The sequence below is a fragment of the Hoplias malabaricus genome, chromosome 5 (genome assembly GCF_029633855.1).
Source record: "Hoplias malabaricus isolate fHopMal1 chromosome 5, fHopMal1.hap1, whole genome shotgun sequence".
NCBI classification, from domain to species: Eukaryota; Metazoa; Chordata; class Actinopteri; order Characiformes; family Erythrinidae; genus Hoplias; species Hoplias malabaricus.
Window position 1 is genome coordinate 59,332,899 of NC_089804.1, and position 15,925 is coordinate 59,348,823.

General features: G+C 46.3%; 1 protein-coding gene across 1 annotated transcript; it reads left to right on the top strand.

Moving 5' to 3' along the window:
- The first annotated feature begins 6,925 nt into the window (after positions 1-6,925).
- Positions 6,926-12,064, top strand: LOC136697745 (E3 ubiquitin/ISG15 ligase TRIM25-like). Its single transcript, XM_066672982.1, has 3 exons — positions 6,926-7,311; positions 8,653-9,042; positions 10,402-12,064. Exons 1-3 carry the CDS (start codon positions 6,958-6,960, stop codon positions 11,329-11,331), a joined length of 1,674 nt encoding a protein of 557 aa, XP_066529079.1. The 5' UTR covers positions 6,926-6,957; the 3' UTR covers positions 11,332-12,064.
- Positions 12,065-15,925: the final 3,861 nt, after the last annotated feature.

The window sequence follows — 15,925 nt, forward strand, 5'->3', positions numbered from 1 at the left end:
CTCTCTCTCCCTCTCTTTCTGACTCTCTCTCTCTCCTCCCATTTGTATGTCTCTGTTTTCTTCTTCATTCACCATCATCTCTCTCTTTATCTCAGTTCTTCACTTCTTTCCGCTGTCCATGTTTTCTCCATTTCTCATTCATTTCTAATTCTCCTCTTCCCTCTTTTGTGTGCCTTAATCCCTCTGTCTTTTCTCTTCCTTCTTTCCTTTTCATCTTTAACATCTGTAATTCTCTATGACTCTCTCTCTCTCTCTCTCTCGCTCTCTCTCTTTCTTTCTCTCTCTCTCCCTCCCTCTCTCTTCTTTTTGTTCTGTGACATTTAGATGAAGGAAAGCTTTCTGGAATCTTCCATCAAAGAGCAGCAGACATAAGGAACAGCTTGGACTCCTTCTCTCTCTCTCTCTCTCTCTCTCTCTCTCTCTCTCTCTCTCTCTCTCTCTCTCTCTGTGTGTGTGTGTGTGTGTGTGTGTGTGTGTATGGCAGGAATATATCACATTCCGGGGACTAAGATATGTTGACACTCACTCAGTGAAGGACAGGGGCTCAGTCACGGAGCAGGGTTCAAGGGAATAACAGGAGCTTGTTTGGAAAATAAAAGCTTTAATTTTGAAAATATTAACAATTTTCCATTTCATTTTTTTATTATTTTAAATTATTACATTTAATCTGCTGCTTAAAACACTACACTGAGTAAAATCTGACCCTGATCTGTGCATCATTCACTCTTCTCCATTATGAGCCAAGCTCTAAAAATGGAAAAGAGTTCATTATTTTGTTATTTATTTATGAAACTCGCACCAAAACAAACAGTGGGTTGTGTTTGATTTGTTTTTAATACTGTGTTTCAATCAACATCCGGACTGAAGAATGGACCAGGCCCCATAGACACACACACACACACACACACACTCCATACTCACACACACACACACTCCTTACACACACTTCATACACACACACACACACACACCCACACTCCATACACACACACACACACACACACACACTCCATACACACACACACCCACACCCACACTCCATACACACACACACCCACACCCACACTCCATACACACACACACACACACACACACACACTCCATACACACACACACACACACACACAGACACACACACACACACACTCCATACACACACTCACACACACACTCCATACACACACTCACACACACACACACTCACACACACACTCCATACACACACTCACACACACACACACTCACACACACACACACACACTCACACACACACACACACGCTCTCCCTTCACACACACGCACACACACACACACTCTATACAGACACACACACGCGCGCACGCTCCCTTCACACACACACACACACACTCACTCACTCACTCACTCACACACACACAAACACACACACACTCCATACACATACACACACACACACACGCGCGCACACACTCTCTCCATACACACATTCAAGATGAAACCCAGCTCCAACACAACAGTGGAGTGGGGGGTGATGGACTAAACCTAACGTTATTTTACGTAAACAGCCGTGACGTTAAGGTGGAGAGTGACTAAAAACCAGCCGTGTCTCTTTTAGAAACAGTCATTAATTACACTGACACCTAGTAGCCTGGAGGTGTCAGAGATTCTGTGCTAAACTCACCCTGTGGGGCATAAACATACAAGTGTGATTGAGTCTGACGCTTCTTTAAGCTCTTAGGTTTTGCTAGGAAGGGGCCACCTTAAATCCTCATTAAAACCACCTTAAATCCTCATTAAATCCACCTTAAATCCTCATTAAATCCAGTGCCCAGTGGCAAAACACTGAAAAGGAAAAAGCAAAACTGCAAAAGTAAGCAGTGTCTACAAACTTATGTTGGGGTGCTGAGCAGTGTCTAAGGAGCAGACACTGCTGAGTTTTATGTGTGTGTGTTTGTGTGTGTGTGGTTGTGTGTGTGTGTGTGCTTAAAGCAGAACAATAAGGCATTTTAATAGCGTTCCCACTTCAAAGTGTGTGTTATTGCTCAGTGTGGGTCCCCCATTACCTGCGCACACACACACACACACACACACACACACACACACACACACATATACTTTAAAAAGCAGCCCAGAGAGCCAAGGCCCCTTTCACTGCACAGACACTTAACTACATTTCCCAAAGCAAATTACACTGTCATTACTTACTTACACACACACACACACACACACACACACACACATACACACACACACAGTTCTACCACTCCATTTACACAGTCCTACCACTAGATGGCAAAACATGTTTTGTGCTTGTACTTCCACTCATTGCCCACTTTATCAGAAACATTCATTATTAATAAATACACAACATTAGATATAACATATAACATATATATATATATATATATATATATATATATATATATATATATACAAAAAAAACACACACACACACACACACACATCTGTGAGCTATCAGTACGTTGCTTTACAACTGACTTTCATTTAAATATTTACAAATGTCCGTGTTCTGCAGCTCTGCAGCAATCCTGGTAAAAATGAACATTATCCGTTGTGATTTTAGTGGAGCACGGAAACACTTCCCCCAGGGCACCAGCCATAGGCTTGGCTTGTGTTAACAACTGAATTATGTATGTAATATTTTAGATTTTTGTTAAAGAAAGCACTTTTAAACCTGCTTTACAAGAAATATTAATATTATCATTAGTGCTGAAGTCTTAAACCTCGTCATGTGACCTGTCCTCACTCTGTAAACCACAGACTCGTCGCTGGAGGATTCAGAACACTGTGGGAGGGGCTCTTAACCATAGACTGCCGTCCAATCCTTCAGGTCCAATATCACCCCAGGCTCCACTTCCAGGTCCTGCCACATTCCTTTACTTGGAGAATGACTTGTTTATGCTACGAGACACACGTTCTTCATTTCTCACATTCCTTCCTCACTTCATCAATTTATCTCTTTAACACAGTTCTTCCTCTTACTTCTGCACTTCAGCAGTGTCCACCAGGGGGCGCTGTTACTGAAGATCAGTGCAGCACAAGCAGCTGATTTTTGTGCGTTTGTGTTAGAAAAAGAACAACATTTCTCTACTTATAATAGCAAAGAACCAGATGATTTAATCATCTACAAAACTTTAAAATTCCTTGTGACACCTGCTGGTAGCAAAGAGAATCACAGCCTTTAAATGCAGGAGCTTGGCGCTTCTGGGTAAAAGCAGTGGCAGAGATAAAAAACAGAGTGACTCCATTGGATGATGGAGAGTAACTCTTAATACTTAATAATAAAAGTTACGACCAATGAAAAGCACATTCTCTGTTTCGCACTCTTGGAGTAACTGCCCCTCCGAACTTCAGAAATATGGAAAAAACACGTCCGATATCAGTTAATAACGGAAGACTGCTGTAATGGTGGTCTTTACCTGCATGGGATCGACTCGCTTTTAGCTGTTCACTTTACAACTCCCCCACAAAATGGAGCAAACCCCGTCTCTAAGGGGAACAGTGGTCTTTGGAAACCACAACAACGGCGGTGGTAACGTTAAGCGGTGTGTACTCATGGTGTATCGGCGTGTTGTTGTTGTTTGGGACTGAACACAGCTCCGTCATCAGTTCAGACAGATCAGTAGAGTTGGTTCCTTCCTTGTTGCAGCGTCCAGCTCTCGCTGGATTCTTTTGTCGGCCACCGATCCAAGGAGCGTTTGAACCTCTTCAAAAGACCACGGCGTCATTTTACGAGCTGCCGTCGTGAGTCGGATAAAAACAAACGTGATCTCTGCTGCAGCTGGAGATTTTACAGATGGAGAGTTGGTGCTGGTCGTCTGCGTCGCGTGGCGTAGAGTGACGACTCTCTCTGGACGATCAGCGCTCTGCAAGGTTTACACGCCACGGTTTAGTCCCTACTCGACTCGCTCTGAACCACGAGAGAACAGCCACTAAACAAGAACCCGCTTCCAGAACCAGGACCTGATTCACCTGGAGGAGGAGGAGAACAGATGAAGGGAGCGGAGTTAGTGCCATGCAGTGGAAAATCACCATGATTGTAAAAATATGGACTGTTGGCGTCGCTAATCACACACCCTTATGCTCCAGCTCTGAATGTGGGGGAATGTGTGTTCATTTGGAACAGTCAGGAAGGTGTGTGTCTGTGCAGGTGCAGTGTCACACAGAGAATCAGCTCGGGTGAATCAGGTCCAGGGCTGTGACCACACCTCTACACTCACTAATGCACTAACGCTAACGCAATTATTTGTCATTGTACAACAAAATGTGTCTTCTGCATTTGCACACACACACACACACACACACTAGGGCTGTGAATATACACCCAGAGCGGCAGGCAGACATCCCCGGCGCCTCAGAGCCACAGGTGACTACAGCGTGATAGGTGAGAACTGCAGCTCTGTAGTGTGTGTGTGTGTGTGTGTCCAGTCAGACCGGTTCCTCCTGAGACGGGAAGAACGCAGCCTAGGGGCAGATCTTACTGAGATTTTCCCACATCACATTAATGCTGGAGGAGATTGTGTTGATGATTACAGGAACATTGTGTAATATTTTTACATTGAAACACACTGTATTTATTTTAACGGTGGGGTTTGTTCTGGTCGTGTTCCCAGCGCAATGTTCACCTCCTTTACATTTAAACACTGCTCTGTTTGGTTTTTCCTTTATGTTACTGCCTCAGAATCCCTACACTCTTAATAAGGAGGGTTCTCTAGGGTTCTTTAGTTAATGTGGTGTTCTAGTTAGAGCCAGGTGCTCTCCATAGAACCTCTTCCGTTCTGTAAACGTTCTCTACCTGATGGAATGATTCTTGGGACTGATGAAAAATACGGTCTTAATACAGTTCTAGCACAGGCGATTGCTCTACGACTGCAAGAGAAGCTCAGCTTCCCCTAAAATGTAAAAAAAAATAAGTGATCAAATATATACTGTTGTGTACACGCCATTGAATAAATATGCACCACAACACGCTCAACTTTTGTTCAGAATCAGCTTCTTATCACTGGTAAAGACGCGGCTTTCCTCTCAGTCATTCCCGCAGCTTCACAGTGCTTTAAACAGAGTTCAATAGCGAAGCAACGAAGTGCAGCGAAACGAGACGAGTCATTGGATAAATGCTGGGCTTTGTCCCGCCCCTCGGACGCTCAGCGTCTCTGGGGGTCTATGGGGCAGTGGGCTGGCCTCGGCTGGCCCGGACGCTCAGCTTCTGCATGATGATTGGATGATCTGTCTGAGGCTGAATCCCTTTTTGATTGACAGTGAAATGAGCGAATCAGCGATCCTTTGGTGTAAAGATCCGAGGGAGCATTACATTTTCATTCTGTTCAGAGTTGAACCGGAGACTTTCTTAATCATCCTAGCGGCATTTTCTTTGTTAAAAACGACTAGCGACAAATAGAGCTTCTATTTCTGGTGGAGTATTTTGTAGCTGCTTGTGTTTGGAGACTGACTTCTATCACTCTTTCTGACTTCTATCTCAGTTTCTGTCCAGCGGGTGCTGCTGAGCCCCTCCACCGTCACAAAGCACTCACAGGCGGACACACTTCACATGGGCCAAGGCCGTTTAAGCCTAGCTCTGCTGGACATTGAGAGGACACTAGTCAAGTCCCTGGAAAAGACGCCTTGTTGGTACGACAGGGTACAGATCATTTTCTTAAAAAGGAACGGAGGGTAGAATTTACGTATAAATAAACCCACACATTTTATGATGTAGGCTGAAATTGAGATTCCCCTCCTTGAAACACCAGCATCCGCCACTGGGTTCTAGGTAGCACCTTTGTGAAGTGGAACTAAAAATGGGTTCTACAGGGGTTCTTTGAATCGTGAAGTGGTCTTTTCTGAAGATTGACAGAGAAGGTGCTTTAGAGGGTTCTATACGGCACCTTTTAGAACAAGGTTCTTGTATTGTTATGATGCACTTAGAGTCTGGTAAGAACCATGCAGGTGGTTCTATACAGAACCTTTAGTAAAAATTAGATTTGTCTGAACTTTAAAGAAAAACTATGCAGCATTTTTACTTTAAAATGATCAAATTCCAAAGTTCAAAATCACTGTGGTGCTCCACTGAGCTGTAGCAGGGAGAATAGGGCCTCTGTCGATGCCAGCACTACAGAAACTGCACTATGTAGCTTATGGAGGAGGGTAAGGAACCCCCCTCTATCTCCCCCTCCCCTGATGTCAGTACAAATGCAAAAAAAAAAACACATAGTGTTCCTTTAAATCTTATTTTAAACCAGATGGCTTCATACAAGGCATCAGACCATTGCTGTGAGGATTTGATGGCACTGTATAAATGCCTCTCCAACTCATCCCTGAGGAACTGGATGGAAAGCCATCCACCAATCACTCCAGAGAACACCGTTCCACTGTTCCAGTGGGGGCTTTATAATTTCTGCTGGACTAATGACCTTCCTGTTGGCTCATGTGCAGCTGCTCCATTTTAACAGCACTGAGAGCAGCCTGGGTTTTTAATCTTAATCATTATTAGTTTTAATCTAGTGCGCGCTGCTGTGTCTGATCCACTCATCCACTCGGTGTCTCTGCCGCACTGAGAAACATCCACCACCACGTCACACCTGCTCTGTAGGGGCAATAAAGTTTGCACAGCAACAGGGGGACAATGGTTGATGGTTGATGGTTGAACCATAATGGTTTTAATGTTACGGCTGATTTGTAAAGCACCCGATTGGACAAACGTTTGTGGACATCTTCTGAACCGAGAGGCGTTCGTTCTGTCTCCACTTTCAGGAAGTGTCTGCTCTTCTGGGAAGGCTCTACCCAGATAAAGTCAAACACGGTCAGATTCGCTTGGAATGCTGAGCCGCTGCATCTCGGATCCAGACGAGCCAGTTCCCGAGCCACGTCACATGCCTGGAGCTTCCTTGTGAGACGTGGAGAGTGTGTGTGAGTGAAAGAGAAAACCAGAGAGACACAGACGGAGAGGCGGATTATGAAATCATGAGCCAGCCGGCAGAGGTTCTGGAGCAGGAGCTGAGCTGTCCCATCTGTCTCCATCTTTTCAGTGACCCCGTGTCCTTGCCCTGTGGACACAGCTACTGCTTCTCATGTGTCCGGTCCAGCCAGAGCTTGGACGAGCCCCAGGGTAACCCCCGCTGCCCCGAGTGCAGGAAGGAGTACGACAGGCTGAACGGCTTACGGAGGAACTTCAAGCTCTCCGGAATAGTGGAGGGCTACCGCATGGCCATGGGCAGCGGCCGCTTCACGACCCAGGTGGTGATGTGTGACCAGTGCCTGGACGGATCGGAACCGGCCGTGAAGACCTGCCTCCACTGCGAGACCTCGCTGTGCCAGGTGCTGTGACCCTCCGTCCTAGACTCGTAGAACCCCAGAGTATATCTCTGGACCCGCAGACGTTTGTTCAGATGACACCGATGTCACACCCGAGGCCTCTGTACAAACCCAGGGCTCGATGGAGAGAGGAGGTGCAGCACAGGGCTTTACAGCATTAAAGACGACACAGAGAACATGGAGTCAGGGAGTTTAAGACACACTTTAAAGTGTCAGGATTAAAACATGTTCCAGGGTTTTCTTTAATTTAGTGTGAGTTCTTGTCCCTCGCTGTGGGGAACAAATGCAAAGCCTTGATTTGTTTTGTAAAAGAAAGTGTAAACACCGGGCGTTTGATCGTTAGAATAATTCTGTGTGTTTTCAGTTTGCTGCTGAAAGCCAATAAAGGGCTGGAGGTCACTGTGAAGGAGCCGTCAGGCTGTGGCTCAGTTGTGGGCTCCTCTACTAGTCATTTACCAGAAAAACAAGTGCAGCAAGCCGACGTCAGCCTTATTTAAAGTTATTTAACTGACACATTTAAGGTGGAAATAAGGAAAATTGCCTCCTACGCATCAGTAACTGGTCACGCGGCGGTTGGTGTTTTAAGGTGGAATTGAAAATTCAAATATAAGTCAACTTTTGAAGTACGTCTGTGAAACAGCTTTTCCTTTCTCTCCATCTTGAGTGGAGCCTGTTCAGTGGAATCATTTAAGGTGGAACGGCTTAACTCCACCAACAACACGTAGCAAGTCTCAGTTTCATCCTCTTTTCCACAACAGTTTTCAGCACCGGGGGCGTGAGAGCACTATGGAATGCAAACGGGGTCAAAATCATCTTAACATTAATGCCTTTCAATGTAGAAATATCACGTGTTCAGAAATGAACAGTGTGCCACAGACAGCAACATGTGCCGCACTGTGCTGACACTGGGGTGGGGGGGTGGGGGGGGGGGGGATGTAGAATGTGTGGGGAAGCTCCTTCATCCCTCAGAGGTGTTGACGTCGTCCAGACACAGGACAGAAGCTGTCCCTGGAGACACCCCTCCACCCCCAGCAGGGCTTTAGAGGCCCACTGCGCTGAAGGAAGGGCTTTTCTGGTGTGGCAAAGTGTTCTTGAGCGATGCCATAGAGGAACCACTTTAGGTTCCATATAGAACCGTGTTTGTCTAAGAGAAGTCAGCGTGAAGAACCGCTAGGTAACTCATTTATAAAAGGTTAGATCAGACACGGTTCTTTATGGAACCCAAAGTGGTTCTTCTATGGCATCGCTCAAATATCCTTTTATTTCAGCTTTGTTTTTAAGAGAATAGCAGCATCTATTCTGGATAAAACATTAATCTAAATGAAGGACTCCCACTCTGCCCAGGCTCATCTGAAACGGCACCAGGAGCGCCACAAGTCCAGGGGTCACTCCCTGGTGGATCCCACTCCAGACCAGGACCAGAAGAGGTGTCCGGACCACCTGCGAGATCTGGAGTTCCTCTGCCTCCAGGACTGCACTTTCCTCTGTAACGAGTGTGTGATCGAGGGGAAGCACAACGACCACGAGGTCCAGACCTTTGAGGCGGCGAGCTGCGACCTGAGGCGAGTTCTGGAGGGTCATGAGAAGGCCATGTCTCAGCGGCTGCAGATGACGGAGACCCTGCTCCTGAGGGCTCAGCAGAGCGGGAGAAACGCGCAGACCAACTCAGAGAAGCTCTCAGCCAAAGCCTCGGCGCTGCTGGACAACATGATGGCTCAGATCAGCACTTACAAGGTCAGTAACAGCCTTAGAACCAGGACCTTCTTACTTTCAGGTCCAAACAGTTGTAGTCCACAAAGACCTTTCTCCTCCCTTTCTGTTCCTCATTGAATCTTGGGCCACTGTCCATTTTCACCGTCCTGAAAAATCCACTGGTTCTAAGTGCACAATTAAGTCTGTCACAATAATGACGTTATTGATTTATCGTACGACATACAGACAGTTCCTCAGTGACTGCTGCTGACCTCAGTGTTGTCCACTGTTTGAGCTGCTCGCTCTGTTCAGTGATGTTCTGTGGTTCTCTCTGTGCTCTCTGCTCTGTAGACTCCTCTATGTAGATTTTCTTGATTAAAAAATTATTTCAGATTTCAGTGTCTTAAGGCCTTTTCAGACACGAGTCTGAAACTGAGGGTCTTTAACACTACGTCAGATTTTGAATCAGAACCTGTTTTGTTGTGTTTTACGACTGTGTTTAAATCAGACCGACCAATCAGAGCAGCATTGTCATGGTTACAGCCCAAACAGATGAGCAGGACATGGAGGTGGAACAGCTCGTCTTGTTCGTAGCAGCTTTTTGTAACAAAAGCTTAAAACATAACCAACAGGCTGTGAACTAAACTGTAGCGGTTAAAGAAAATATAACCCTTTCACTGAGAGGAGCATCACACTTCCCCAGTGAGCCTCAGAAACACTGCTGTACTCCTGCGTTGTTCTGGAGACTGGGGCAGGTTCAGGGTGCTGCTTAGGTGCCGTGTTTACAGTAAAATGATAAATTCATCATTCATCCTTTGATTTCAGAGTCGAGGCCGGAGACATGTCAGACTTGGTGTGAAAGTGTGAATAGGCCTTTTTTTTGCTGCTCTTTAAAGGGCTCTAACTGCACTAAAATGCTGTTATATCACCATTATATCAGTGGAATAAAATGGTCATAAAATTACAATAATATAATTTATTTTAAATGTATCTTGTATAATATTTCAACCACAAAATAATGCCCATCCTGACAGTATTTTTAATCGTGCTCCACTTTCACACTGTAGTTAAAAACACTACACACTTCACACTCAGACACTAGTGAGAATTAGTGATAAGTGCGTAATGCGGGCGCAGACTGAGAGTTCTATTCACCAATCCACCTATGTCCAATCCAAATGGTACAGCAGCTACAGTCTGCTCACCTGCAGCATTTAAGGTGAAACAGAAGATTTAGCCTCACTCTACTTATCAGTGCCGTGTGTGTGTTAATACTATGGCAGCTCAGAAGAATCAAATGTATAATCTGTAGTTCCCCCACACACCAGCAGGGGGCAGAAACACCCTTAGACCACACAGAAAACCAGTGTCTGTTGGCTAACTCTCCGTATGAACCCACAGGAGCGCATGCTGCTGATGGTGAAGGACGAGCAGCTGGAGAGTGAGAAGATGTGGCAGGCGAGTGTGGACGTCTTGAAAGAGTACCATCAGCAGCTTAGCAACACTAAGAGCTCTGCTAGAGAACTGCTATCCTCCTCTCCCTCCAACTTCCTGTTCCTACAGCTGTACCTGGGACTGGAGCCACGGTTACGACAGGCTGCTAGCGTTACCATCCCCACGCTTCCTGCACCACAGACGACCGACACCAAGTGGCTCCGCACGGCACTTAGCACCGACACGTTCCGCACGGAGCTAGCGCAGCAGCTACACAGTCTGCAGAGCTTCATGAACCCCCTAGAGCTTACCTTTAACGGTGCTACGTTACACCACAGCCTCATGATGTCCACAGACATGCAAACAGTGAAGCACTGGGGTGGAGCCAAGCTGAGCATCAGCTCCTCCGACAGCTCAGAGCGGTTCTCCACTGCCGTGCAGGTTCTCTGCTCCCAGGGGTTCTCCAGTGGAACCCACTTGTGGACGGTGGAATTGGGTCCCACCTGTATGTGGTCCGTGGGGCTGTGCTACGGTAGCATTCCACGCAAAGGCGACAATAGCCGGCTGGGTCACAGCGCCCTCTCCTGGAGGCTCCAGTGGAAGAACAAAAAGCTGACGGCCTGCCACGACGCGGTGAGCTGCACCTTAGCCGAGGGTAATGTCATTCCGCCAAAGAGGCTAGAGGTGGCGCTAGACTACGAGGGTGGCACTCTAGCCTTCTACAGCATAACGGCTAAAGGCAAGAACCTGCATCTGCACACGTTCAAAACTGTGTTCCGTGAGATGGTGTTCCCCGCCTTCGCCCTGCACTCCACCACCACCGAGTCCTGGATAACGCTGGTCAACAGTGATGTGCACGCCAACCTGGCTAATGGCGCTGAGAAGCCATTAATATGAACATCTGCAACACTCCTGTACGTAGTGATAGAAACGTACAGAAAGATTTATTAAAACAAGTAACACTGCTTACGTTCTAACAATATGTTCACTACTTTCTAATTTCATTAATTCATTGTCTGTAAATGTAAGGAACCTGGCATTTATAACAGTTTAAACATGTCCATTAAAGAAAAAACTTAATCAAACGGTGGGCTTTACGGCGGTGGTAACGTTAAGCGGTGTTTACTCATGGTGTATTGGCGTGTTGTTGTTGTTTGGGACTGAACACAGCTACGTCATCAGTTCAGACAGATCAGTAGAGTTTGTTCCTTCCTTGTTGCAGTGTCCAGCTCTCGCTGGATTCTTTCGTCGGCCACCGATCCAAGGAGCGTTTGAACCTCTTCAAAAGACCACGGCGTCATTTTACGAGTCGGATAAAAACAAACGTGATCTCTGCTTCAGCTGGAGATTTTACAGATGGAGAGTTGGTGCTGGTCGTCTGCGTTGCGTGGTGTAGAGTGACGTAAGCTCTTAAACTGACAGCATTGTATGTAAATAAACAGTCTGAGATGTGTGTATATATGTGTCATCTATATATGTATAAATAATTTTCTATTTAGTGGTGTATTTAGTGCAGTTGATTAGATCATGTTGAATGTATATAAGGGTTCATTTTTTATGAAATTTTAAACATGGATACTGTTCTAACAATAACGAAAAGTCCCAGACTTTTACAGTTACTGTAAATAAAAATGACAAAATTATACATTGAGTGCTTTCTTTTGTCCTTTAATATCAGGTTTACAAATAAGTTGTAAAATATTTTTGTGTGACATACAGCTCATTCATTCATTGTCTGTAACCCTTATCCAGTTCACAGCGGCAGTGGGTCCAGAGTTTACCCAGAATCACTGGGCACAAGGCGGGAATACACACTGGAGGGGGTGCCAGTCCTTCACAGGGCAACACATACTCACACATTCACTCACACACTCACACCTATGGACACTTTTAAGTCGCCACTCCACCTACCAACGTGTTTTTGGAGCGTGGGATGAAACCGGAGCACCCGGAGGAAACCCACGCAGACACAGAGAGAACACATCACACTGCTCACAGACAGTCACCTGGAGGAAACCCACGCAGACACAGAGAGAACACATCACACTCCTCACAGACAGTCACCCGGAGGAAACCCACGCAGACACAGGGAGAACACACCACACTCCTCACACACAGTCACCTGGAGGAAACCCACGCAGACACAGAGAGAACACACCACACTCCTCACAGACAGTCACCCGGAGGAAACCCACGCAGACACAGGGAGAACACACCACACTCCTCACTGACAGTCGCTCGGAGGAAACCCACGCAGACACAGGGAGAACACACCACACTCCTCACAGACAGTCGCTCGGAGGAAACCCACACAGACACAGAGAGAATACACCACACTCATCACAGACAGTCACCCTGAGGAAACCCACACAGACACAGGGAGAACACACCACACTCCTCACTGACAGTCGCTCGGAGGAAACCCACGCAGACACAGGGAGAACACACCACACTCCTCACAGACAGTCGCTCGGAGGAAACCCACACAGACACAGAGAGAACACACCACACTCATCACAGACAGTCACCCTGAGGAAACCCACACAGACACAGAGAGAACACACCACACTCCTCACAGACAGTCACCCGGAGCAGGACTCGAACTCACAACCTCCAGGACCCTGCAGCTGTGACAGAGACAGAGCTCCTAGTGGGACAGCGCTCTGTGCAGTGATTGATGGAGTATCTCGGGGTGAGTTGGAGTGGTGGTTGTGATCTAGAGGACAGTGTATGTGGCAGAATGCCATCAGATCCTCACAGAAATATTCCAGCATGTGATGTAAATCTAGACTGTGATAACTTGCTGGTGTCGAATGATCTCAGCATCTAAAGCAGGAGAACGAGTCAGACGTGGATCTAAATTTAGATTTAATTCTGCTTTCTGAGTGTTATCAGCCGGACAGACTGGTTTAACAGCCACTCCACTAAACTATGGCTAACTCATGGGAAAAATGAGCCTCAGTCTCACAAACAACAGCTCAGCAACGTGTGGAGGAAGTACACCAGGATAAAAAATATAACCCAATAATATTAAAGGTGTAGTCCACAGTTTTAATCAATAAACACTATATAAACCTCTGAGTGTGTCTCCTCTCCATGCGCTGCTCTGCAGTCGGTTTGCTCTGGAAACTGCTCTAATGTGTTTACGAAGCCCCAGTGTCTGTAAATGGGTAAAAAAACAAAGTGTCTGGGTCCGGTGCTAGTCTTTCTCTCTCTCTGCTCACGGCAGAGAAACACCATTTGGAGGTTTTTAGACAACGGAGAGACTCCAAACGCTGAAAAGCACCAACTGAGATGAGGATGTTGCTCTATTCCTGCTCCATAGGGGGGTAACACTGACCTATTTCTGCTGTTACAGTTACATTACTTAAGGTGGAACTGACTCTAAATTCAGGAGAGCGCTAACTGCATGAAAGTAAACACAGAGGGAAAGTGCTACAAAACTAAACAGCTCGAGTTACACATGAGTTTCTGTGGGAATTCAAACAGTGAATAAACACTTACAGACAATTTACACTTCAGACACCAACAAGATACAGTCACTTCTTACTCACACACACCGCTCCACCTTAAAAGATACAGTCGCTTCTTACTCACACACACCGCTCCACCTTAAAAGATAGTCGCTTCTTACTCACACACACCACTCCACCTTAAAAGATACAGTCGCTTCTTACTCACACACACCACTCCACCTTAAAAGATACAGTCGCTTCTTACTCACACACACCACTCCACCTTAAAAGATAGTCGCTTCTTACTCACACACACCACTCCACCTTAAAAGATAGTCGCTTCTTACTCACACACACCACTCCACCTTAAAAGATACAGTCGCTTCTTACTCACACACACCACTCCACCTTAAAAGATACAGTCGCTTCTTACTCACACACACCACTCCACCTTAAAAGATACAGTCGCTTCTTACTCACACACACCACTCCACCTTAAAAGATACAGTCGCTTCTTACTCACACACACCACTCCACCTTAAAAGATACAGTCGCTTCTTACTCACACACACCGCTCCACCTTAAAAGATAGTCGCTTCTTACTCACACACACCACTCCACCTTAAAAGATACAGTCGCTTCTTACTCACACACACCGCTCCACCTTAAAAGATACAGTCGCTTCTTACTCACACACACCACTCCACCTTAAAAGACACAGTCGCTTCTTACTCACACACACCGCTCCACGTTAAAAGACACATAGCTTCTGAATGTAAACAAACCAGAGATAACTGCGCTTAGCCACAATTGTAGATGTTCCCTTTAAAGCAACCTCCTTGTTTCACTCACTCACTCACTGCACCCTTCCTCAGCTCCACTGTCGTCACTGGTGCACAACAGCAGTTCAGTTGTTGCTCTGCATACTTTATTACCACTTCTTCCTCCCCTTTCCCCCTGTTCCTCAGCGCTCAGGACCCCCACAGGGCAGGTGTGATGTGGTGGTGGATCATTCTCAGAGCTGCAGTGACACTGACGTGGTGGTGGTGTGTTAGTGTGTGTTGTGCTGGTGTAGAGTGGATCAGACACAGCAGTGCTGCTGGAGTTTTTAATGCAGTGTAGATGAAATCCCCAGGTTTTGTACTGTTTTAAGTTGAGAAACAACACGATTTCACAGAGCAGTGACCCCCTCCACATCTCTGAGATGCTCTATTTAAACACAGTCATGCCAATTATTTGCTCTGATTTGTTTATTTGTTTGTACCATTACACAACTTTACCTCTTGTTCCCTGTCTCAACTGTTTTGGATCATTCAGGCAATCAATGGGCACATATATTAAAAATATTTATTTTCTTTGTACTGTTATGAAATAAATAACATGTTTAAATTATTTACAAATGATTGCATTGTTTAATTTACATTTAACCCTCTGTGGAGTTCCTCTGGTGTGTGGAAGAGTGGAACTGTGTTCTCTGGAGTGATGGAGTTCCTCTGGTGTGTGGAACAGTGGAACTGTGTTCTCTGGAGTGATGGGGTTCCTCTGGTGTGTGGAACAGTGGAACTGTGTTCTCTGGAGTGATGGAGTTCCTCTGGTGTGTGGAACAGTGGAACTGTGTTCTCTGGAGTGATGGGGTTCCTCTGGTGTGTGGAACACTGGAACTGTGTTCTCTGGATTGATGGGGTTCCCCTGGTGTGTGGAACAGTGGAACTGTGTTCTCTGGAGTGATGGGGTTCCCCTGGTGTGTGGAACAGTGGAACTGTGTTCTCTGGATTGATGGGGTTCCCCTGGTGTGTGGAACAGTGGAACTGTGTTCTCTGGAGTGATGGGGTTCCCCTGGTGTGTGGAACAGTGGAACTGTGTTCTCTGGAATGATGGAGTTCCTCTGGTGTGTGGAACAGTGGAACTGTGTTCTCTGGAGTGATGGGGATCCCCTGGTGTGTGGAACAGTGGAACTGTGTTCTCTGGAGTGATGGGGTTCCCCTGGTGTGTGGAACAGTGGAACTGTGTTCTCTGGAGTGATGGGGATCCCCTGG

Excerpts from the sequence above, each read along its gene's own strand:
- LOC136697745 (XM_066672982.1), top strand. The coding sequence starts at position 6,958 with ATGAGCCAGCCGGCAGAGGTTCTGGAGCAGGAGCTGAGCTGTCCCATC. Across the intron at positions 7,312-8,652 it reads GCGAGACCTCGCTGTGCCAG|GCTCATCTGAAACGGCACCA; the intron begins GTGCTGTGACCC and ends CACTCTGCCCAG. Across the intron at positions 9,043-10,401 it reads CTCAGATCAGCACTTACAAG|GAGCGCATGCTGCTGATGGT; the intron begins GTCAGTAACAGC and ends ATGAACCCACAG.